This window comes from Prunus avium, chromosome 6, assembly GCF_965620075.1.
Source record: "Prunus avium chromosome 6, drPruAviu1.hap1.1, whole genome shotgun sequence".
NCBI lineage: Eukaryota > Viridiplantae > Streptophyta > Magnoliopsida > Rosales > Rosaceae > Prunus > Prunus avium.
Window position 1 is genome coordinate 36,472,840 of NC_142289.1, and position 24,173 is coordinate 36,497,012.

General features: G+C 40.5%; 1 protein-coding gene and 2 pseudogenes across 1 annotated transcript; all 3 read right to left on the minus strand.

Moving 5' to 3' along the window:
- Positions 1-17: 17 nt before the first annotated feature.
- Positions 18-2,171, minus strand: LOC110750803 (putative 4-hydroxy-4-methyl-2-oxoglutarate aldolase 3 pseudogene; annotated as a pseudogene).
- A 135-nt stretch (positions 2,172-2,306) lies between these two features.
- On the minus strand, positions 2,307-4,683 carry LOC110750801 (RNI-like superfamily protein). The gene is made up of 4 exons (XM_021951168.2): positions 4,449-4,683; positions 4,138-4,343; positions 3,963-4,053; positions 2,307-3,839 (listed from the first exon to the last, which is right to left on the minus strand). The coding sequence occupies exons 1-4, from the start codon at positions 4,632-4,634 to the stop codon at positions 2,460-2,462; spliced, it is 1,863 nt and encodes a 620-aa protein (XP_021806860.1). The 5' UTR covers positions 4,635-4,683; the 3' UTR covers positions 2,307-2,459.
- Positions 4,684-13,717: 9,034 nt separating this feature from the next.
- Positions 13,718-15,195, minus strand: LOC110750799 (putative 4-hydroxy-4-methyl-2-oxoglutarate aldolase 2 pseudogene; annotated as a pseudogene).
- Between the last annotated feature and the right edge of the window lie 8,978 nt (positions 15,196-24,173).

Genomic DNA, 24,173 nt, shown 5'->3' on the forward strand with positions numbered 1-24,173 from the left:
CAGATTATACCAATGAAAAAATATCATTAAAATAGTTCCTTATTCAGACATCAGTGTACGGATTGAAAAAGAAAATGGGAAAAAAAGTGTGTGCATCTCTGACTTTAGAAAACCCATACAAGTCTCATTGACCGGTATCTTTGAGACGGATTTTGCATCTTCCTTTATCAAATTAAAATACACTGAAAAAAAAACAAAACAAAACCAAAGCCCAAATAAAAGTTACACATAAACCAACCAAACTCTAAACGGACTGCACATCACCACGTGAAGAACCGCCGCAATCCAGCCAGCAACAGCAAAACAGGAAAACAGTTTACTTTGCATCAAATTCCAAATGCCATATATTAGCTCAGCAATTTAAGCTGTGACCATCACAAGCAACCTACATTAACAATGCACTGACTAATTAGGGTTCAGATAGACAGTTCGGATGAGGAGACAAGGATGCCATCTCCATCCGCATACAACCATTCTCCCTCATGAATCAAGACCCCTCCAATACTTACAGGAACATGCTTTTGGCCAGACCCAGAGTCGTTTTTGATAGGTCTCACTGGACAAGTTGCCAAAGCTCTCAACCCAATCTCACATTCATTGATCTCATCCACATCTCTCACGCAACCATTTATCACAATCCCAGCCCATCCCATAATCTCAGCCGACCGAGCCAGCATCCCTCCGGTGACAGCACGTCGCATGCTTCCTCCTCCATCAACCACTAAAACCCTACCCTCGCCTTTCGTGGAGAGAAGCTCGATAACCAAAGTATTGTCCTCAAACACCTTCAGCGTCACGACAGGGCCTGCGAATGCCTGCCATTTTCCATATTTCTGGAACACTTGCGGCACAAGACGCAGGTCTCCACTGGCCAGAAGGTCAGGATGTGCATCGCAAATGTCGGTTGTTGCTAAAGCAGCGGCCGCCAGGTTTCTCCTGTACTCCGAGGACACGCCAACAACCTGAAATCTCTTCTCGAGGTTTAGCCAAAGCTCACGCGACGAAGCGAGTCCTGCTGTGAATGGGAGGACGTGTTCAGAACATGTTGACCTCATCCAGGTTAACATGGCCTGATCCTTGTCGTGCCAAATCTCAAAGGCTGGATTAATTTGATCAGTGAGATCATTTCCTTCCTTGTCCGTCAAGAACTGAGCTGGACAAGGTTCGCTGCCATCAACAATTCCCATGAGCTTGTAACGACTAAAGATTTGCTCGAAAAGTAGCTTCCAGAAAAAGTAATTCTGGCGCTGCAGCTTTGCAGGTATCACTGTAGCTATTTTCTTTAGGGTGACAGAGGTATATGAATATCCTTGAATTCCACGGCTAGTAGGAACAGATTCGATCATTGTAATTTCAATGTGTTTAATTGATTAGCTCTAAAGAGTGTTTGTTTGGCTAGAAAATAGGAAAGGAAAATTTCTCTTGATAGAGAACTTGTAATGCCCTACTTGAGGCTTTTAATTGGTTGCAGCTGCTGGAAGATCGAATCTGGGTAAGGCCTCTCAAAAGATTTGATAAAATTTAATATTTGAAATAATATTGGAGAGATTATATAAATAAGCCACATTTGTTTTCTTTTCTCACAAAAAGCTTCTCATGCATTGAAAACGAGACCAACTTGAAATAGAATACAAGCCACATGACACATGCGGGGTTCAAAATATTTTTCCTTTTCTGCCGAGGTGTAAAGTATATTGTATTGATGAAAGGTGCAATAGTGCATAGCTCAGTTGGTCTCTTCCACCCCCACTCACATGGGAAGATATTCAAAAACCTCAGTCACCCAATGAATATGAATATTTGTGTAAACCACCCTCTCTAATTGCTTGTACCTAAAAAAAGCGCTCTTAATCAAGGCTTCATATTCAAAGTTCCAGTAATGAGTGTTTTCTTCCAGTTTATTGTAAACAAAAATATAGCCTAAATTAGTTGTGCACCTAGGGTTTTCCTGATTTTGTGAATTTCCTATCATATCTAGGCTCATATCCATGGCTGGTGTGTGAGTTTGTATATGTTATATGCCCATTAAACTTAGCTGTTGTTCAGGCTTGGTCATTTTGAAATAACTAGGCTGTTGTTTAAGCTTCTTGCTTGGCATGTTGAGAATATCCATTTGACTAGTTTTCTATCAAAGACGACCCCTCAAATTGATGATGTTGTGCTACAATTTTATCTATTACAGGCTCTCCTTTCTCAATGTTGTTTAAAATCAAGAAAAGACCAACTCGATATCCAAAAATAGTTTTGGTTTTGGATATATGCAATGCAATGATAACTTTTGGATGTCTATAGAAGCAGTCAAAACAGAAACAAACAAAAAACAACTAAATTTAGCTATATGAATGCAATGATAACTTTTGGATGTTGGTGTTACAGCTTCATATATATGGATGAATTCTTACAATAAAATGGGTTCATCAAATACGATAGAGAAACAACTCTTCGTATAAGGGGGGCTTTCATTGAGGATATCCAGCTCTATGGAATTGCCATCCATCATAACATCCCATTTCACAGCCCTCCAAACATATTGTCAGCCATGGCCTCTGGTTATGAATTTTGCTAAGAGCTGGATATCCTTTGCTAGCAAGAGGTGTGCCCCCAATACCAAGCCAGTGTAGTCCAGGGAAGGAAGGCCTCTTAAGAAACCTCAGTGAATTAACAGACAAACCAGTGCAATTCAGAAGGTCAAGCCTCCGAAGTAGTTTACATTCGTCTCGAAACGTTTTCCTCATAGCCAAACAATCTAGAGAAACATCAGTCACAGAGCAATGCCGAAGACACAACTCGGTAATCTCAGTACCAGCCATGGCAATTGTAAAAATGGCTTTATCTGATATTCTAGGCATGTGTCCTAAATCCAGGACTGACAATGTTTTGCGAATTGTGCCTCCACCATGTAACAAAAAAGAAATTCCCTCATCAGTCACCCTCTCACAGTGTCTGAGACACAAACGTGTTATGGATGGAATCCCCTGGGCAAGAACCGATAAGCCATAATCGGTAATATCAGCTCCTGCGAGATTCAGCATACTTAAGCTACGAAGGGATGAAATGGAACCGAGACAGGAATCCGCTATGCTCCTACACCCACACAGGTCAAGCACCTCCAGGACCCTAGAACGGGTCAGCTGCTTCACGGTTTCACTAGTTATAAGACTGCAGGACAGCAACTTCACCTCAACAAGGGAACATTGGAACTCAGTAACATCAAGAAAGGCCAAGTCTGACAAAAAAAAGGCATTCCGAGCTTCAAACTTCTTCAACTTCAGACACGAGTGTAAGATCGACGCATAACCTGCATCACTGACTTTGGAAAACCCACAGAGTCTCACTGACTCTAGACCTTTGCAGACCTCAGATAGAAGAAACATGCCCATATCATTCACTCTTTTGAATGAGACTTGCTGGTTATGTCTACTTCGTATAAGAGACAATCCCATCAAATGATGGAAAGAGGCCAAATATTGAAGCCCGGTGTTGGTTAAGTCATGATTTGGTAATGGTTGCTTAACTGGTCTGTCTTCAAGATCTAGCTCTACCAAAGTGGGGAGATTTCCGGAAATGGCCATGATTAGCTCATCGGATATAGCATCTAAGACAAGGGACAAGCGCTGCAATGTGAATACAGATGATAATGGAGAGACGGGGATGCTGACATGAGCTGTTTGCAAACTGTTCCTATCAGCACCAACTCTAATCTTATCCATGAGACGAATTACATCTTGCTCAAGCACTGACTGCAACTTCATACTTTTGAGAGCACTAGGCAGGAAGAAATCAATGGACTGAAAAGCATTTGCTCCTACATCTCTCCCTCGAATCTTAAGAGAAAAAGACTGTTTGATTACCAAAGAAACAAACTTTAGCTTTTATACATTCCTTTTCTGATGAAATATGCTTTCTCATATGAAGTTTTACATTATATATCAAAGAGCAGCAATCAGACACAATAATATTACCTCCAAGCACAAGCATCCATTAAGCATTTGGTCCAGGTTGGTCTTAAATGCTTCAGTTGAGCACTGGTCTACCAATTCTAGCACAAGCACCCTAACAAAAACCGTCTCGTTACAGAAAAGATCAAGATGCAATCTTGGGTTGGGCAAAACTAGACAAAATATCAAAATGGATTACCTGAGATTGGGGCAGGCCTCCCCGATGGAAGTGAAGACTTGATAGGACAGCAGGGAGCAGCTTAACAAATTCAGTTCTTGAAGATGTGGGCCCAGAATAACTCCGAGTGACAAATTGTCAAGGTGGAGACAATTTAGGGTGAGGCTGTGGAGGCCTCTGCAGCCACCAACCATACTATTTAGAATCTGGGCATCGGGAGAAAATGCCTGCATATACAATTGCAATTGCCATTCTTTTTATAATTTTCAGTTCACAAAACAAAAGGCAAATAAAAGAAACCCAAGTAGAAATCAGAAAGAAAAAGACTTTACAGAGAGATTGATAGACGAGAGTAAAGGCAGGGCCTGAGAGACTGAGAAGCTCATGGCTTTGTTAACACATGAAACTGAGCACAGAGCCTCTATTTCCAACTTGAGCAGAACTTCCTCTATCAATAAGCTGCTGGGCAGTCTCTCCAAACCCATCCTCCTTTCTTCTTTTTGCTTCTTCTGCTCCATCTTCTCTAATTTGGCATCAACAACTGCTCCTTTTCGACCTTTCTGTATGAAGAAGAACTAGTTTTGGGACTTGTCACCATTGGGTTTACAAGGCTCTTTCTTTATGGGCTAACCCAATAACCCATCACCACTGCAAAACAATTTAACAAGAAGGCAAAGCCCATGAAGTCACCAGTCCATTTGTATAGTTTTATATGATAGTTGAATCTTGAAGAAACCTAATGTGTTGCTACTATTGGAGAAAAGTTGCAACAGGGATAGTAACGTTTTGCTGTCGTCGATAAATAATGTTATACCATATAAAAGTATTATTGTTTGTGCCTGATAAATCACGGCCACGAGCTGGCCGAAGGAGCCCTTTCTTTCGGCCCTGGCACTTGTTCGCAGAGGCTGAAACGCAGCGTTTCGCCATGGCATATTCGCCTTCCTTAAAGAATAAAAGAAGAAATGCTAAGGCATGATCATCTCGGCCTCAAACGTAGGCCGAGGCCGAGGCCGAACAAAATTGCGGCCAAGGCATTAAAGGCAAATCATCACGTGACAACAGGGTCCCAGGCTTCATTTAATGGAGTAGTGCCTGTTTAATGCAGCAAACCCATTGGCCACAAAGTAGCATTTAATGCATGAGGAAAGGTGGGAAGTGACTGAAGTCAGGATTGGGTAATGAAAATCAGAGTGATTAGACGTGGACATTCTCACAAGGATTCTGACAGCTTGAGATGTTGGTTCACCAGCTATCCAGGCAATAAATGCGTCTCCACGGCCAGAGGTTCAGAACCCACGATTGAGCGCGGCGGCCGAGATTCACCGGGATTTCTGGGGTCTCACCACCATACTTCACGATCCCAAATGTCGATTGGACTACCCACTTGCGCTAATCAGACTCCACTATGCGCAAATTCAGCCTCGATTACTCATCCAGGGACTCTTCCTATAAATACAAGACTCAAGCTACATTCAAAAGGTTCAAACACCAAAACAAGCCTCCCACGGAGCAACTTATTTTTTCCTGTAATGCACTTTCAATATCTTTACTTGCTTTCCTAGGAGTAGTGTTAGGTTGTAAGCAGAATCCATTCATCAATATATCATACGACCCTTGATTTTCAAGGCGCCGGAGCACCATCCTTGTTGTTCGTTCACTCACCCCATATATCACACGACCGTCGCTCCCTGAGCAGCGCGCCGGAGCATCGCCCAAAATCCATCACCAACACCATCACTCGACGGCCTTGTAGTTCAGGCCGTGAACCTAACAGCCGAGACCAGTTCCTCTCTCGGCTACAATCGTTTGACCAGGAAGACAGATCAAACAGGCGCACCATTCATCCATCCAACACTCATCGAAACATCAACGCACGGTAAACCGTGCTGGCACGCCCGCGCACAACCGCATCGCACCCAAAAGCAGGAAACCCCGTGTTAACGCACATCCCCTCGGCCCGGAACTCCAGGCCGTGAGATTTGCGCGGCAGACAATTATCACGCATGTCATAGCATTATTGGTTGGGTATAGCAAAATAGTGTTATTCTCGTTTTATGGAAGTCTTTTTCCTAATATTGGCCATAGATAATGTGTCATAATTGAATAATAATTGAAAATACTCGGCCCTAGCAGCTGATAAAAACTAACACATTCTTTAGCTGATAAAGAAAATTTAATGCGTTAGTTGAATATGAAATTGTAGTTGAATATGACTTTTTATCACCTTTTCATTGTTACCATAAGCAATGCATTAGTTGAATATGAAATTGTAATTGTCATTTCATAGCTTATTGTGATATTGTAACGAGATTTTATTTTTGTTTTCTCAGTACAATGAACGAGCTAGTCGACAAGTTCAACACTGCATATGACAGGCATACTCGAAGGGGTGGACGGACCACTTTTTTCTGAAAGCATCTTTGCCAATCTGGCAGTCTTTAGTTTCTTTGAGAACTTTTTGGGTGCTGCTATTTTGTTTTTTGACTCTGCATAGCACATAGAAGCTTAGAAATTATTGCCAAGACCTAGACAATTCAGAAAGAAATATAAATCTCATAGCTCTCTCTCTCTCTCTCTCTCTCTCTCATACACACACACGTATTGTACCAATGAAAAAATATCATTAAAATAGTTCCTTATTCAGACATCAGTGTACGGATTGAAAAAGAAAAAAGGAAAAAAAGTGTGTGCATCTCCGACTTTAGAAAACCCACACAAGTCTCATTGACCGGTATCTTTGAGACGGATTTTGCATCTTCCTTTATCAAATTAAAATACACTGAAAAAAAAAAAAAACAAAACCAAAGCCCAAATAAAAGTTACACATAAACCAACCAAACTCTAAACGGACTGCACATCACCACGTGAAGAACCGCCGCAATCCAGCCAGCAACAGCAAAACAGGAAAACAGTTTACTTTGCATCAAATTCCAAATGCCATATATTGGCTCAGCAATTTAAGCTGTGACCATCACAAGCAACCTACATTAACAATGCACTGACTAATTAGGGTTCAGATAGACAGTTCGGATGAGGAGACAAGGATGCTGAAGAAATAAAGGCTATGAAATAGCAACAGACAAGAACAAAGAATTATAGTGGTTCGGCTGTTGATACCTACATCCACTTTGAATGAGATTGTCTTATTCATCATAACACATCAAGACAGCTCTTTAGAGCTTTATAGATGGATACATCACAAGGAAATAATAAACAATTATACAATGCCCAAGGTAAGCATGCAAAAGTAACAAGCACCCGAAACAAGCATGCTCCATTAGACAAGCATGCTCCACCACTGCACAGCTATCCAACCAATGAATAATATAATAATATAGTATTCCAACACTCCCCCTCAAGCTGGTGCGAAGATATCAATTGAGCCAAGCTTGGACAGAATTTTGTGGAACTGAGCTGAGGGTAACCCCTTGGTGAATATATCAGCTAGTTGTTCACTGCTTCGAACAAAGGATGTTCGAATGATATTGGATTGGACCTTCTCTCTGACAAAGTGACAATCCACTTCAATATGTTTCGTTCTTTCATGAAACACAGGATTAGATGCAATGTGCATTGCAGCCTGATTGTCGCAGAACATATCCATGGGAAGTATAGGATTACACCCCAAATCTCAAAGTAAGGCTTGAAGCCAAATCATCTCACTAGCTGTGGAAGCCATTGCTCTATATTCTGCTTCTGCACTTGAGCGTGCAACCACATTTTGCTTTTTGCTCTTCCAAGTGACTAGGTTTCCACCTACAAATGTACAATATCCGGTTGTGGATCTTCGATCCACTGGACATCCTGCCCAATCAGCATCGCTATACCCAATTGTCTCAGTATGACCGTTGTTTTTCATCAAAATCCCTCGCCCCGGGGTACCCTTCAAATACGAGAGAATTCGGTTTACTGCTTTCATGTGACTGGTTCTTGGGGCATGCATAAATTGGCTAACCAAGCTAACAGCATGAGTAATGTCAGGTCGAGTTATAGTGAGGTAGATTAATCGCCCCACTAATCTCTGATACTGACCAATATCTGGAAGTAGGTCTCCATCCAAACCAAGTTTTCCTTTGCTATCAATTGGGTTATCCACTGGTTTTGTACCGAGCTTTCCAGTTTCTTGTAGCAAGTCAAGCACATACTTTCTTTGATTCAAAAATAAACCCTTTTTTGAAGAAGCAACTTCAATTCCAAGAAAATATTTCAAGGTACCTAGATCTTTAATAGCAAATTGCTTATGAAGAAGATATTTAACATGATTGATTTCTTCCAAATTGTTTCCTGTGATAATGATATCATCAACATATATCAACAGAGCAGTTGTGCTTGATGCCTTCTTCTTGACAAACAGAGAGAAGTCTGCACTACTTCTTTTAAAACCAGTATATATGAGAAATGAGCTGAGTTTTGCATACCAAGCTCTAGGAGACTGTTTGAGGCCATAAAGGGCCTTATTTAATTTGCAGACTAGACCATGCTGGTTTTCTCGTGGATGTCCAGGTGGAAGGCTCATGTAGACCTCTTCTTCAAGATCTCCATGTAGGAAAGCATTTTTCACATCCATTTGAAACAATGGCCAAGCTTTGTTGGCAGCAACTGATAATAAAACTCGAACAGTATTCATTTTTGCAACAGGTGCAAATGTCTCCTTGTAATCCACTCCATAAGTTTGGGTAAAACCCTTTGCAACAAGTCTCGCTTTATGCCTCTCAATTGTCCCATCGCTTCTAAATTTGATTTTATAGACCCATCGACATCCCACTGGTTTCTTTCCTTGTGGCAGTTTGACAAAGGTCCATGTGTTGTTTTTCATCAAGGGCTTGGAGCTCTTCTTTCATTGCTCCTCTCCACACAGACTGTGAATTTGCTTCGTGGAAACTGGTTGGTTCTGACACCTTGGAAATACTGCCCAAGAAAGCTGAATAAGATTGAGACACGTTCTCATAATTTATATGATGTTGGATTGGATACCTTGTAGAATAATAACTGATAAAGTCCTTGTACTTGGTTGGCTTCTGTCGTTCTCTTGATGATCGCCGCAGTTCAACAACAGCAGATTCATTGACAGAAGTATTATTCCTGCCATGCAGTGGTTCAACACACGGTATCTCATTAACTTGATCTGGTACTTCGTTAACCTCTTGTTGATTTTCCAATTGGGAAGAGCCACTTGAATCTTGAACCTGATTGAGAGTTTGTGGGACCACAATAGCATCAATGGTTGGAAGAGGAATAAAGTCAGATAAGTGCTCCCCCTGAACCCCAACTTCAAGTTGTTTTTCAAAAAAACTTTCTGCCTCCTCAAAATAGACATCACGGGAGATAAACAACTTTTTTGTTTTGGGGTCGTAGCACTTGTACCCCTTTTTTGTAGAGGAATAGCCAAAGAACACACACTTGGTGGCACGAGGATCAAACTTATCTCGATGAACAGCTTGAACATGGGCGTAACAAACACAACCAAAGACGCGCAGGTGGGATAAGTTAATCTTTCGTCCCTTAAGCACTTCAAGTGGTGATTTGTACTCAAGGACCCGACTAGGGAGTCTGTTGATTAGGTAAGCTGCAGTGAGAACCCCATGAGACCAATACCTTTTTGGAACATTCATATGAATCATGAGAGATCGAGTCTTTTCTAAGAGATCGCGATTTTTCCTCTCTGCTATTCCGTTTTGTTGTGGGGTACCAACACAGTTGGTTTCATGAATAATTCCTTGATCAATCAAATATTCAGATAAGAGACTTTTGACATATTCTGTTCCATTATCGGATCGAAGGACTTTAATTCGAGAGTCAAACTGATTCAGCACCATTCTATGGAATTCCTTGAAAATATGAGTAACCTCCCTTTTTGATTTCATCAAATACAACCATGTAGCTCGAGATACATCATCGACAAAGGTAATAAAGTATTTAAAACCATCAAATGACTCTAAAGGAGCAGGGCCCCAAAGGTCAGAGTGAATTAAATCAAAAGGTCTGTCAACTTTAGAAACAGAGGAAGTAAAAGGCAGCCGGGTCTGCTTGGAAAAATGACATGTCTCACATGCATGACAGTCGACAGGCAAGGAAGGGAAGAGATGCCTCTGGACTTTACTAGATGGATGAGCCAACCGTTGATGCCATAACTGACCATTCTGAACAGAATTGACTTGGAGAGCTTTTGGATTTTTAACTGGTTGATGTACTGTTGTGTAGATACAGCTGCACCAAAATGGATTCAGTTGCATCCTCAACTTGTGATACTCGCAAGTGCACGAGCCGTTCGGTAGTATAGCGTATGTAAGTGCGAGATCGATCCCACGAGGATTGGTGATTGAATGATTCAATTCATTTTCCCTACACAAAACAGAAATGAAAAAGAAGGGAAATAAATAAAACAAGGAAGAAAGAAAATAACTAACTCAAGCAGATAAGTTCCCAAGTTCAATTAGATTAACGGATTGATTCTAGCTAATGTATGATTAAGCCATGGTGTGTGGTCATAACCTTGTGTTCCTAATTCCCTAATTTGATCATTTGTTGTCTAACCTAAAATTAAGCATTAGGAACCCATTAAGCATAGAAGAACAATTTAAACAACCAAGCATGTATCTAATCCCTGTTGTCGAATGTCCATACATACTCTTCCTATTCATAGTTCAATTCGAATTAAAGCATGGTGTATACTCTTAATTCAAACCAAGATAGCTAACATGCAAGCCTTAATGGTGATCAATCATTCAAACTAGCATATTAACTTATAAGCATAATGAATAAGAACATGAACCATAATTGAAACTTGGAAACTAATCAAACTTGAGACTAAAGAAAAGAATTTACATAATGAAAAGTAAAGTGGAACTAAGAAAAACTCAAGGAAAATTTCAACACAAAAGATTTCATTACAACAATTGAAAACTAGAAAGAGAAACTAAGAGAATTTGAGGGAGAGAAGGGAAGGGAGCTCTAGAGAAGTGTTTGAGAGCTCCCCCCCTTGGGGTGTGTTTACAAGCTTAGAGAACTTCCCTATTTATAGGCCTAGGGGAAGTGAAAATCTGAATTCAATATGGCTAATGCATACAACACTTGTTTTATAAAATCTGAAATGGTTGATGCACTTGTATTAGAAAATCTAAATTGGGTGATGCACTTGTATTAGAAAATCTTGAATTGGTTGATGCACTTCACCAATAGATCCCACCAGCAGCCCTAGCTCATCTTCATGTCACCATGACCAAGTTTCCAACCAGAAATGATAGCTCATACCTAGCTCACCATGACCAAGCATCCAACCAGCACATGCTGAGGTCAGCATGACCAGCAATTTCAAGGGCTTACAACTTAGGCTTCTCTTAATCAAATTAGGACTTTAAGCACTCGAAATTGAAGTTCAGAATGTCTTCTTTCCAGCCATATGTTATTTGGGCCAATCCAAGGTCGGAGGAAGAAGTTAAGGCCGAAACAAATTGCTAACTCATTTTCCGCGCTGATAAGATCCATCCTGAGCATGGTTCTGTGTTTGCTAGGTAACGGACTCCAGATTTATCCAATGGGGCTGAATTTTGGATATGTTATAGTACACACCAATTGGAACAACTTTCATGAAGAATGTGGCCTCATTAGAGCTATGTAGGTTGTTGAAACAAAGCTTGCAATATGACCTACGGAACTGGACTGGCAGGGGGCTGTAGCCAAAATGAGTTTGTCTTTAAGCTCTTCATCCATTCATCCAAATTAGGCCTTAACATGCTTGAATTGCATGAATTATGCTCTCTAAAGCCATCATTATTACCTAAAGCTCAATGAACTGAAAGATAAACACAAAAAGGATTAAAAGCACAAGTTTAACTCAAAAACATAACCAAATCATAAGCTAGAAGGGTACAAAATGATATACAATTATGAACCGATCATGTACCAGGTACAAGCCATTGGAATAAACACCTTCACCAATCATCCTCCCCGTGGTCCGGTCCTGGAAAACCACATCATAAGGAGAGAATATAACATTGTAGTTTAATGTGTTAGTCAATTTTCCAACAGACAAAAGTTGAGTAGGAAATGAAGGAATATATAAAGCTGTAGAGCAGGCCTCAGAGTCTAGAAAATTGACTTTTCCGTGACCAAGAACAGGGACATAATCACCATTGGCTACAGAGACTCTTTGGTTGTTGTTGGAGGTTTGAAACTCATGCATACAACTTGAATTATTGGTCATATGGTCCGTGGCACCAGTATCAACAACCCAAATATCAGAGTTTGTATTGAGCGAAAGCAAGGCAGATGGGAGAGCATGGATGATACCTGATGCCAATGAAGCAGATGAAGCATCCAAGGAAAGTGTTTGAGATTTACCCATTTGTTGTAACAGTTGGGTGACTTGACTGATTAATGCCCATGAGTTGGTCGAACTGGTTGAGGCCTCAGGTTTACTCATTTTTTGCAGCACTTGCAATAGTTGACTGGTTACGGCTGCAGGTGTTAGAGTTGCTGCAATCATTGAGTCTTCATTTGTTACTTGATGAGCTGCCTTTTCATGTGGACCTACTGCCTTCTCAGATTGAGTTGAAGCCTTGTTGATATCTCTTCCATTCTTTGGCTTTAAGTGTGGATGGAGAATCCAACATCTGTTTCTAGTGTGTCTGGGTTGTCCACAATAATCACACTTCACAGGATCCCTTTGTCCCTTTCTTCGGTCAACTACAAATGCCTTTGACTCTGAAGTCACAGTATGTGACTTTGTTTCACTGTGCATCACTTTCCTTCGGATTTCTTCTCTTTGAATAATGGTACAAATATTGTTAAAGGAAGGCATCTCAGTACTCATGAGAATATTTCTTCTAAGATCTTCATAGTCTGAATCAAGACTTGCAAGCAACTGAAAAATTTTATCTTCCTCTGCCCTCTGCACAAGAACCTTTGAATCAGTCGTATGAGGTCGATACAGGGCAAGCTCATTCCACATACCTTTCAATTTCCCAAGATGCTCAATGAAGGATTTTCCCTCTTGATAAGCTCCTGCAATTTCTTTCTTTAACTCAAAAATTCAGGCTGCATTGTTTTGCTGCCCATACATCTCTTTAAGGGACTCCCACAAGTGTTTAGAGGAATCTGAGTAGCTGAAGATTTCAGCAACTTGTGGCTCCATGGAATTTAAAATCCAAGACATAACAAGTTGATCCTTTGACAGCCATTCTTCAAATTTTGGATCACCATCATCTGGGGCTGGATTTTTTCCATTAATAAATCCCAGCTTTGATTTTCCTCCAAGAGCTAAAGTAACAGCTCTGGACCAAGGGATATAATTGAAACCATTCAAGAGAACAGAGCAAAGCCTCATGTTTGGATTTGCCTCAAACTCAGAAATGCCAGCAGCTGTAGCATTAGTAACAGTAGCGGTAGACTCAACTTTTTCTCCCATGGAAGAGAAAACAACGGAGAAGACAACCGACTAAATAAAAGGAGAAACAGGTGGGCTTCTACCACACCTGCTCTGATACCATGAAGAAATAAAGGCTATGAAATAGCAACAGACAAGAACAAAGAATTATAATGGTTCGGCTGTTGATACCTACATCCACTTTGAATGAGATTGTCTTATTCATCATAACACATCAAGACAGCTCTTTAGAGCTTTATAGATGGATACATCACAAGGAAATAATAAACAATTATACAATGCCAAGGTAAGCATGCAAAAGTAACAAGCACCCGAAACAAGCATGCTCCATTAGACAAGCATGCTCCACCACTGCACAGCTATCCAACCAATGAATAATATAATAATATAGTATTCCAACAGATGCCATCTCCATCCGCATACAACCATTCTCCCTCATGAATCAAGACCCCTCCAATACTTACAGGAACATGCTTTTGGTCAGACCCAGAGTCGTTTTTGATAGGTCTCACTGGACAAGTTGCCAAAGCTCTCAACCCAATCTCACATTCATTGATCTCATCCACATCTCTCACGCAACCATTTATCACAATCCCAGCCCATCCCATAATCTCAGCCGAACGAGCCAGCATCCCTCCGGTGACAGCACGTCGCATGCTTCCTCCTCCATCAACCACTAAAACCCTACCCTCGCCTTTCGTGGAGAGAAGCTCGATAACCAAAGTATTGTCCTCAAACACCTTCAGCGTCACGACAGGGCCTGCGAATGCCTGCCATTTTCCATATTTCTGGAACACTTGCGGCACAAGACGCAGGTCTCCACTGGCCAGAAGGTCAGGATGTGCATCGCAAATGTCGGTTGTTGCTAAAGCAGCGGCCGCCAGGTTTCTCCTGTACTCCGAGGACACGCCAACAACCTGAAATCTCTTCTCGAGGTTTAGCCAAAGCTCACGCGACGAAGCGAGTCCTGCTGTGAATGGGAGGACGTGTTCAGAACATGTTGACCTCATCCAGGTTAACATGGCCTGATCCTTGTCGTGCCAAATCTCAAAGGCTGGATTAATTTGATCAGTGAGATCATTTCCTTCCTTGTCCGTCCAGAACTGAGCTGGACAAGGTTCGCTGCCATCAATAATTCCCATGAGCTTGTAACGACTAAAGATTTGCTCGAAAAGTAGCTTCCAGAAAAAGTAATTCTGGCGCTGCAGCTTTGCAGGTATCACTGTAGCTATTTTCTTTAGGGTGACAGAGGTATATGACTATCCTTGAATTCCACGGCTGGTTGGAACAGATTCGATCATTGTAGTTTCAATGTGTTTAATTGATTAGCTCTAAAGAGTGTTTGTTTGGCTAGAAAATAGGAAAGGAAAATTTCTCTTGATAGAGAACTTGTAATGCCCTACTTGAGGCTTTTAAGTTGTTGCAGCTGCTGGAAGATCGAATCTTGGTAACGCCCCTCAAAAGATTTGATAAAATTTAATATCTGTAATAATATTGGAGAGATTTGTTGTGAAATAAACAGTATATACAGGAATATTAAGATATAAAATAAATGAAACACAATATTTAACGAGATTCAACCATACTTATGCCTTCGAAGAGATTTTCCACCACGTAAAATAATAAAACTACAACTTTAGTGTTTACAATCTCTCTGACTCATTTATTTTTCTCTCTTAGAGAATTTCTCTCTTCTCTTTTTTCTCTCCTCTGGTGTGTCAAGTAAAGGAAAGAGAAGCTTTATTTATAGGCAGAATTCTGTGACTGTTCACTGACGAGCCTTTTTGCTTCACGTGGATGTTGTCGGACAAGCTTCACTATTATTGACCTTTTTGGGGTCGTTTGGTACGGCGGACTGTCATGGACTGGACTAAATCCTGGGACTGTCTTGGATTAGCTCGGATTGGACTAAGCTGGATTAAGTACTGACCTATGTTTGGTGTTGTGTCGGACTAAGAAGCTGGATTGTGAAAATAGTGAAGACCTATGTTTGGTGTTGTGTCGGACTAAAAAATAATTATTTTAATAATTAATTTGAATTATAAATAAATAAAATTCTAATATTTATTTTACTATCTGATATTTACTTTTAATTAAGGATTTTGACCTAAAAATAAATAATAATAAAAACAAATAATTTTTAATAATTTTTAAAGGCTAAAATTATCTTATCTCTTTTATTTCTTTTTTTTCTCTTTTTTCTCCTTTTCTTCCCAGCTCGTCTTTTTTTTTTTTTTTATAATCTTTCTTCCTATCTTCTTCTTCCTCACGACTTTTGATCCTTCTCTCATTTTTGCTTTTTCTCAAATTTTCTCCCTGCCAAAAACTCTTCAGTTGTGATTCTCTCACAAATTTCATCAATTCTTTCTCTAATTTTCTTCCTAATCACTTTTCATTACTCAATTTGTTCATACGATGAACGATTCAACTCAATCTCAAAGCTCACCATCATCTTCTCCACTCTCTGCATCTGCCATGGCTGCTTCGACTCTTGCGTCAATTCAATGAATCATGGCCTTTATTTGAGACCCCCCCAAAGTTGGGGCCCATGGTCGTCGCCTTCCAAGCTCAGGGCCGACACCGTGCGCTATTCTGATAGCCAAATAGAGACCCAAGCCTCGTCGTCCCTGACCCACATGTACGACCAAAGCTCGGCCTTCGGCGACCATTAGCAGCAGCAAGATCTCAAGGCGATTGCTGAGTTTCAAGCCTTTTCGATGAACTTGGGCTCGGAAGTGGAGGACTTGGCGTCCATTGCCCAGACTCGTGTCTAGGTGAAGAAGAAGAAGAAACTGGTATCGCGTTGGACTCGCGTGTTCTGTTTAGTGAGCTCGCTATTTTGTGAACCATGTTTCAAGCTCGCTATATTGGACGTGCGAGTGAGGCAATTTTTTTTACTATTGGACAATATAGTCTCATTTAAGTTAGTCCCCTCACTTACCAAACATGGGTTTCAAGTACAATTTAACCCAGTCCAGTCCAGTGAGGCCTTCCAAACATGCCCTTTGTGGACTACAACGGTTAGTGACTGTAAGCCACAATTGTTTTCTTTTCTCACAAAAAATCTCTCATACATTGAAAACGTGGCCAAATTGAAATAGAATACAAGCCACATGAGACACGTGCAAGCAGTGGCGGATTCATGAATTTTTTAGGGGAGGTGCAAAATGTCACTCATAATTAAAACAAATAAAAGTTTTACGTCTACAACTAATTGATTATAGTCTATATAAAAATCAATTAATATGAACAAAATCCTTGTCATTGACACAGTTAGTTTACCAAAATTCATATCAAATATGAACAAAATCCATGTCAATTACATAATTAATCTAACAAAAGTTAATACCAATTAATCTAATCAAAAGCACATGTAAATTGGAGGTCATGAAATAAACGTACATGTGATTAGAAGTTTGGGGTAATTTTCGGTGAATTTTTTGGCACACATATGAGTATTTAATGAATTTTTAAGCTAGACCAATTAGAAATAGACATGTGTTGGCTTGCTATTGGGCCATTTAAAAAAAATAAAAATCAGAAGCGCTGACGCAGAGTCTTCTTCTTCCTTAAACTGTGCCTATGTATGCAACTTAACTTCAAATATTCAAGAAAAACTTCGAAAATTCATAACTTTGGTTGTGTAGCTCCGATTGATGAACCGTTTTCTCCTACATGCTCGTGAGATCGAGCCCAACAATATAAGGTAAATATTCAGGGTCTCACACAGCAGCAAACAATACAACGTCTTTGAGGCATTTAGTCGAACAATTGGTGGGCACTAGTGAAGGGGCAAATTTCGGCATCCCCAAGGAAGTTTCCGGCGAGGAGCTGCACCTCCTTGCGCCTCTGTGGATCCGCCAGTGCGTGCAAGGGTGGAACCATGAATTTTTCAACGGGTGGACTAGCTAAAGTTATTAGCTTAAAATTTAATGATTATTTTTTTTGGTACTTACAATTTCTATAGTCTTTGTAGAAATAAAAGTAAACATTAAATCATATAAACCACGCTAGTTCATAGCTCCATAAACTAATTTTCAAGAAGTTTTAACATAAACCAAATAGGGTTTAACACTATAGTGGATTGAACATCTAAGGCTTTTTACCTAGATTGACCTTAGTTCCTTCATGCATTCATATCATACATGAAAAATTGTTTTATGTAAAAATATTGACTAAGTATGAAAATTGGGTTTTTGGAATAATCATTTTCTAAAAATAATTTTTGGCGGCTTTTATTCCTTACACATCAAATAAGAAAACTTGATTTTATGGGATTTTAGTATGAAGTATATATTGACTTAATGAGCCATCATTTTTAGCATAAATCGTATTTTGCACTAAAACCGATTTTTCATATTTTGATTTGGTGGGAATTTGATTTTCTAGTATTTTTATTTGAATCCAAATGGGGGGTACTTCCTTATTTACATTGTAAACTTAAGTAAATGGAGTAATATAAAAATAAATAAAAGTAAAATGACAAAGACATTTACTTAAATGTTAAAAGTGGAAATAAGGTAATTTGTACATAGCTACTGACTGGGCTAATATTGAAAATAAGTTAAATATATAAGTTTTATATATTTTTTTTCTTAAAAAACCACACTAGGCTACAGCCCACTGCAGCCCTTAGTGTGGTTCCGCCAATGGACACGTGACACTCGTGCGGGGTTAAAATATTTTTCTTTTTCTGCCGAGGTGTTATGTATATTTTTTTATTTTTTTTTCGGTTACAAGGAGGGCCGAAGCCCAAGAAAGAGACCAAAAAGAGAACTACACTGGGACAAGCCTAGCAGTGGTCATTCTAACAGAGTCATTTGCCAAGAGGCTTACAATAGAAGGAGGGGGAAGATCAACAACATGATAACCCAAATTGGAGCTTTGACCAATATGAGCCATATGGTCAGCAGCAATGTTTTGCTCTCTATAAATATGAGAAATGGAACACTCCCAGTCACGCAACAGCATGTCTTTGCAACTGTGGATGAGGCTAGAGAGAGGGTGACTAGGCCTAGTCTCTCCATTAATTAAGGAAACAGCAGTAACAGAGTCACTCTCCACTTTAATTCTTCGAATACCTTCATTCCACGTAAGAGATAAGCCTCTGAAAATACCCCATAACTCAGCTTCAAGGATTTTACCACACCCCAAATTTGTGACGAAGCCCTTAATCCAGCCACCCGTAGAATCCCTTATGATGCCACCAGCACTAATAGATCCCAGCTCACCCATACAGCTACCATCCACATTAATTTTAAAACAGCCAGCACTAGGCGGAGACCAATGTAACTTGAGAATTTGCTTGGGGGCCTTAGAATTCCTGGAGCAATTAGCCACTAGCCACTCCCTAGTAAACTGGATGATTGGAATTTGGGGCCAAGGAGGAGGAGTAAAGGTGTCATCAAAAACTTTCTTACATCGCCATTTCCAACAAAACCACAGGGAGGCCAAGAAAAGAGAGGACCAAGGGATACCTTGCATGCAGCTGAAACTAGCCTTAATATTGATGAGAAGCCAGTCCTTGAAATCCATAGAGAAAGAGTGAGCAATTTGATTAGGAATACTAATGGCATTCCACATTCTAGCCGCATGACTACACCTGCGAAAAAGATGGTCCAAAGACTCCATGGAAACGTTGCAACAAGGGCAATTAGGATTAGAAGCAAGGTTCCTTCTAACACGTTGGACATTAGTTAGGAGCTTACCATGAAACAGCAGCCAAACAAAGGTTTTTATTTTGGGAGGGACATGCAGCTTCCAGATAATATCCCAATTCCAAGTATGATTAGTCTCCTCAATAAACAAAGAGAGATAAGCTGTTTTCACTGAGAAATCACCATTGGAGGTATGCTGCCAAATACAAGAGTCCACCTCACTATGATTAAAACCAGCATGAATACAATGAATTTTATGCACCACATCCAAAGGGAGACAACCCAGAAGCCAATTGGTGTTCCAACCTTGCTCTGTGAGGAAATCACTCACAGTCCACTCAAGCGAGTCATCAGAAAGAGGAATGGTGGCGAAGTTCTCAAGAGGCCCACAACCTGCCCAATTATCTTTCCAGAACAAGATATTGTCACCATTGCCAATTCTCCATTTAAGCCCTTTAGAAACAATTTTAGAACCGAATAGAATACCTCTCCAAGTAGTAGAGCAATTCAAGAATTTGAGATTAGGGGCAGCAAGCAAACTTTGATCTTTTAGATACTTACCATTCAGAACTTGAGACCAAAGACCCTGATCCTTTTGGACAATTTTCCAACCAGTCTTGGCAAGCAACGCTTGGTTCATACAATGGGTCTTTTTTATGCCTAGACCACCAAAGCTCTTAGGCTGACACACAGTGTCCCAATTAACAAGGTGGATTTTAGTTTTATCACCAGTAAAACCCCACAAAAAATCCCTGTTAAGCTTGTCAAGCTGGTTGCAAGTAGACATGGGAAGATCAACAGTTTGCATAGTATAAATTGGAATCGCTGAGGTAACAGCATGCAAGTAAGTTAATCTACCTGCCATAGATAATGTGTGACTCTTCCAAGAAGCCAGTCTACGTTGCACTTTGTCAACAATCCCAGAGTAAGTATCCTTGGTAATTCTAGACTGGATCAAAGGGACACCAAGATAATTTCCGAGACAATCAGTAAGGGGAGACCCACAAATATTAGCAATAGAAGCTGCAATTCCAGACTCAGTATTAGGAGAGCAACAAATTCTGGATTTATCAAAATTAACTTGCTGACCTGAAGCACCACAAAATAAATCAAGACAATACTTCATAAGCTTAGCTTGCTGTATAGAGGCTTCCCCAAATAAAATAAGATCATCAGCAAAGAAAAGGTGGGAAATAGCAGGACCATTTCTGGCAACCTTAACAGACTTCCAAGCTCTAGAGGAAACATGATCATTGATAATATGAGAAAGTTTTTCCATGCACAGAACAAAGATGTAGGGGGAGAGGGGGTCACCTTGTCTGATCCCAGCACTAGGAGAGAATCTTTCAGTAAGCTCACCATTAAGGATGGCTTGGTACCTGACAGACTTAATGCACTGCATGATAAGAACAAGAAATTTACCTCTAATCCCAATTTCCCATAACACATCATAGATGAAATCCCAATGAAGTCTGTCGTAGGCTTTGGAGAGGTCAATTTTCCAAGCAATGAAACCCTTCTTACCTTTAGAATTTCTAAATTTATGAAGGACCTCTTGAGCAACAATAATGTTGTCAACAATCTGCCTGCCAGGGATGAAGCTAGCTTGAGCAGGACTGACAATCTTCTGCATGAGAGGCCTGAGTTTCTGAACAATGATCTTAGACACCACCTTGTATAAAGTATTACATAGGCTGATAGGCCTTAGTTGAGAAACAGAGCTAGGACTAGCCACTTTCGGAACAAGGGTAATCAAAGTGTCATTTAAAGCATCAGGTATGCTAGCAGAGCTAAAACAACCAGCAATTAGCTCAATAAAGGTACCCTGGCAAAGATCCCAGAAATCATGATAGAATTTAGCAGGGAAACCATCCGGGCCAGGGGCTTTTAAGCTCCCAATACTGAACAAACAATCCTTTATGACTTGAGGATTAATATCACAATTGAGATTACCCAACTCAGACGTCCCTAATCTAGGAAAAAGCTGGGGAAGATCAGCATTAGAGTACCTCATTGTTTGAACAGCAAAAAGAGTCTTGAAATAATCAACAATGATATTTTCCATATCTTTTTTATCATTAGTCCACATACCTTGAGCATTAGTAAGGCCTTCCAGTTTGTTCCTTCTTCTACGAATAATGGTAGACAGATGGAAAAATTTGGTATTACGGTCCCCTTCTCTCAGCCAAGTGTTCCTTGATTTCTGCAGCCAAAAAAGTTCTTCTTGATCAAGTAAAGCTTGGTAATCACTGGCAAGATCTTTTTCTAAATCAACTAGAAAAGGAGAGTATCTTCTGCAAAGAGCTTTTTGGATACCACCAATTCTAGCCAACAAAACTTTCTTATTTCGAAACAAGCTACCAAACACATCCTTATTCCAATCAACAAGAGCTATAGAAAGGTCTTTAGTTATTTGAAGGATATTTCCAGTACAATCAGCCCATTTCTCAGCCACAAAGCTCCGAAAGGTAGGGTGCAGGAGCCACATGGCTTGAAATCTAAAAGGCTTGACATTAGCGCACGGGAGGTGAGATGACTGAAGGCTTATCAGCAGAGGACAATGATCAGACTTGACCCTAGGAAGATGTCTGACAAAGGCCTCAGGAAAATTATGTCTCCAATCAATGTTGGAAAGACCACGATCCAATCTTTCCCAAGTGAGGACACCATTATCATTTTGTCTACACCAAGTAAACTGAGCACCAATAAAGCCAAGATCAATCAATTGATTTCTATCAATCCAATCCACAAGCCCACCCCGATGAGAAAAGGGGTTACCACCACATTTTTCAGAATTATTGACCAATTCATTGAAATCCCCAGCAATCATCCAAGGAAGGTTCGAAGCTGAGGCAATCCCATCCAGATAACTCCATAATTGTCTTCGAATGCCAGGGCAAGGGTGCGCATACACTGCAGTAAAAAGCCAATCACCATGATTCATTTTAACTAGAGCTGTAATAGACTGCCTAGAGTAGGCAACTATGTCAATGCAGGAAACCAACTCATTCCAAAGCATCCAAAGGCCCCCTGAAAAACCATTAGCATCGACAACATGATACTTAGAAAAACCAAGTTTCTTAATAACATTGAGGGCAGTGTTGCCACTAATTCTAGGCTCCAAAATAACAAGAATCTCAATCTTGTGAATTTTAACTAAATCTTTCATAATTCCAGGGAATTTTTTGCTCCCTGCACCTCTTACATTCCAGACCATAATCATGATGATGGGAAAAAGGTAAAAAAGGAAAACTTGAGGTAACAACCTCATTGACTGGAAGAGTTCAATACTTCTACCAAGGTAGAAGCAGCACCAACAACTCCATTTTTAACATCTAGCATAGCTTTTTTAAGTCTAGCAGCATCCAAATTAATGGTAATCTGAGGGGCAGATTTATCCCCATGGTCATCATCCATCTCATCTTCTGGAATATCATCCATTTTATCTGCAGAAGGGCCTGGGTCAGGAGGCTCAACCCCAGGTAAAGTAGGAGGAATAGACTTACTAGATTTAGGAGAGAGCTTGGATTTCAAACTTGCCACAACGTCCCCCAACGTGGCTTCTTGAAAATCAATACTCCTAACTTGGAAACCAGTCGAATTTCCAGTCACAACACCTTTTAATTTTCTCTTTGAGATAGCGCGAGCATCAAGACCAACTTTGGTAGTGGGGGCGCTTGGAATAATTTTCTCAAAACCAACCTGGGTAGTTTTCGCCACACCATCATTCGAGATATCTCCCAGGGCTAGACGGGATTTACCTTTTGGCTTATTCTGACCCTTAGACTTGGGGGTTTTAGTAGACCCAATAGATGGCATTTGGGTTACATCCTCAATAACTTCATTCCCAATAGAGACAGGGGTTTCAACTCTGATATCAGAGTTATCTAAGACATCGAACCTTGACCCAGAAAGGTAAGCACCTCGTTCACCTTGAACCTCATTTTTCTTTGGAGCAGTCTTCTTAGCCATTGAGTCAACACCAGCCTTAATAGGCTTTTTACCCTTCCTATTCTGAACCAGGCTCCAAGGTCCTATCAAGGTGTTCTTAGCCACATGGGGATCAATCTGAGGCTTAATAGAGGAGCTTGCCTCATTAGCAGGGAGGGGGGATTCACTCAATAACACTTCATCCATGGGTTGGACAACATTGTGGGCATTATCAGTATGAGGAGCCTTAATCACCGAGGGGCAAACGTTTTTATTGTGACCATAACACCCACATGCAAAGCACACCAAATGAATGCCTTCATATTCCAAGCCATACCAGTTATCCTCCACTTGAACAAAGGCTTTCAGAGGTTGGGTTAGATCAATCTCAACACACACCCTAGCATATTTCCCACGAACCTGGGCAACAGTATTAGAGTCAACCTTGAATGTGGTGCCCAGTAAATCCCCAATACGAAGCATGGCCTCAGGACGGAACCATTCAACATGAAGGCCAATAATACGGACCCATACAGTCATCCTTGTCACTTGTTCCACCAAAGGGTCAAAACCAGGCTTCCACCGTTGCATAACCAAGTATTGCCCAGCAATTACCCAAGGACCACCACACAAAATTGCTTTCATGTCCTCTTCAAGCACAAATCTCACAATAAAGAAACCATTTTCTAAATCAACAAGTTTCCAAGGACCCTTAATCATACCCCATCTCTGTTGCAAACGAGCAAGTACAAAATTATACGTGTGGGACTTACCCATAAGCTTGACGATGATGGAAGTGCGCCAAGGCCGGTAGAGTCTTTCTTTAACCTGTTCAGAAAACTTAATGCACGGGCCTTTTTCACCTTCTGAAACAATAAAATCTGCAGCCTCAATTGTGAGTTTATCTTCTTCCATCCCTGCAAACCCAGGTCGGGTAGAGCCATGCCCACCTTGTTTTAGAACAGAATCCCTGAAATTCAAAATCACAGGAGGAGGAGAGCCAAAACCCACATCAGTCACCATATCTCCAGACGAGTTGAGATCGGGGTCGGTGGTTCGAATCCGTTTCTTTCCCACTGCTT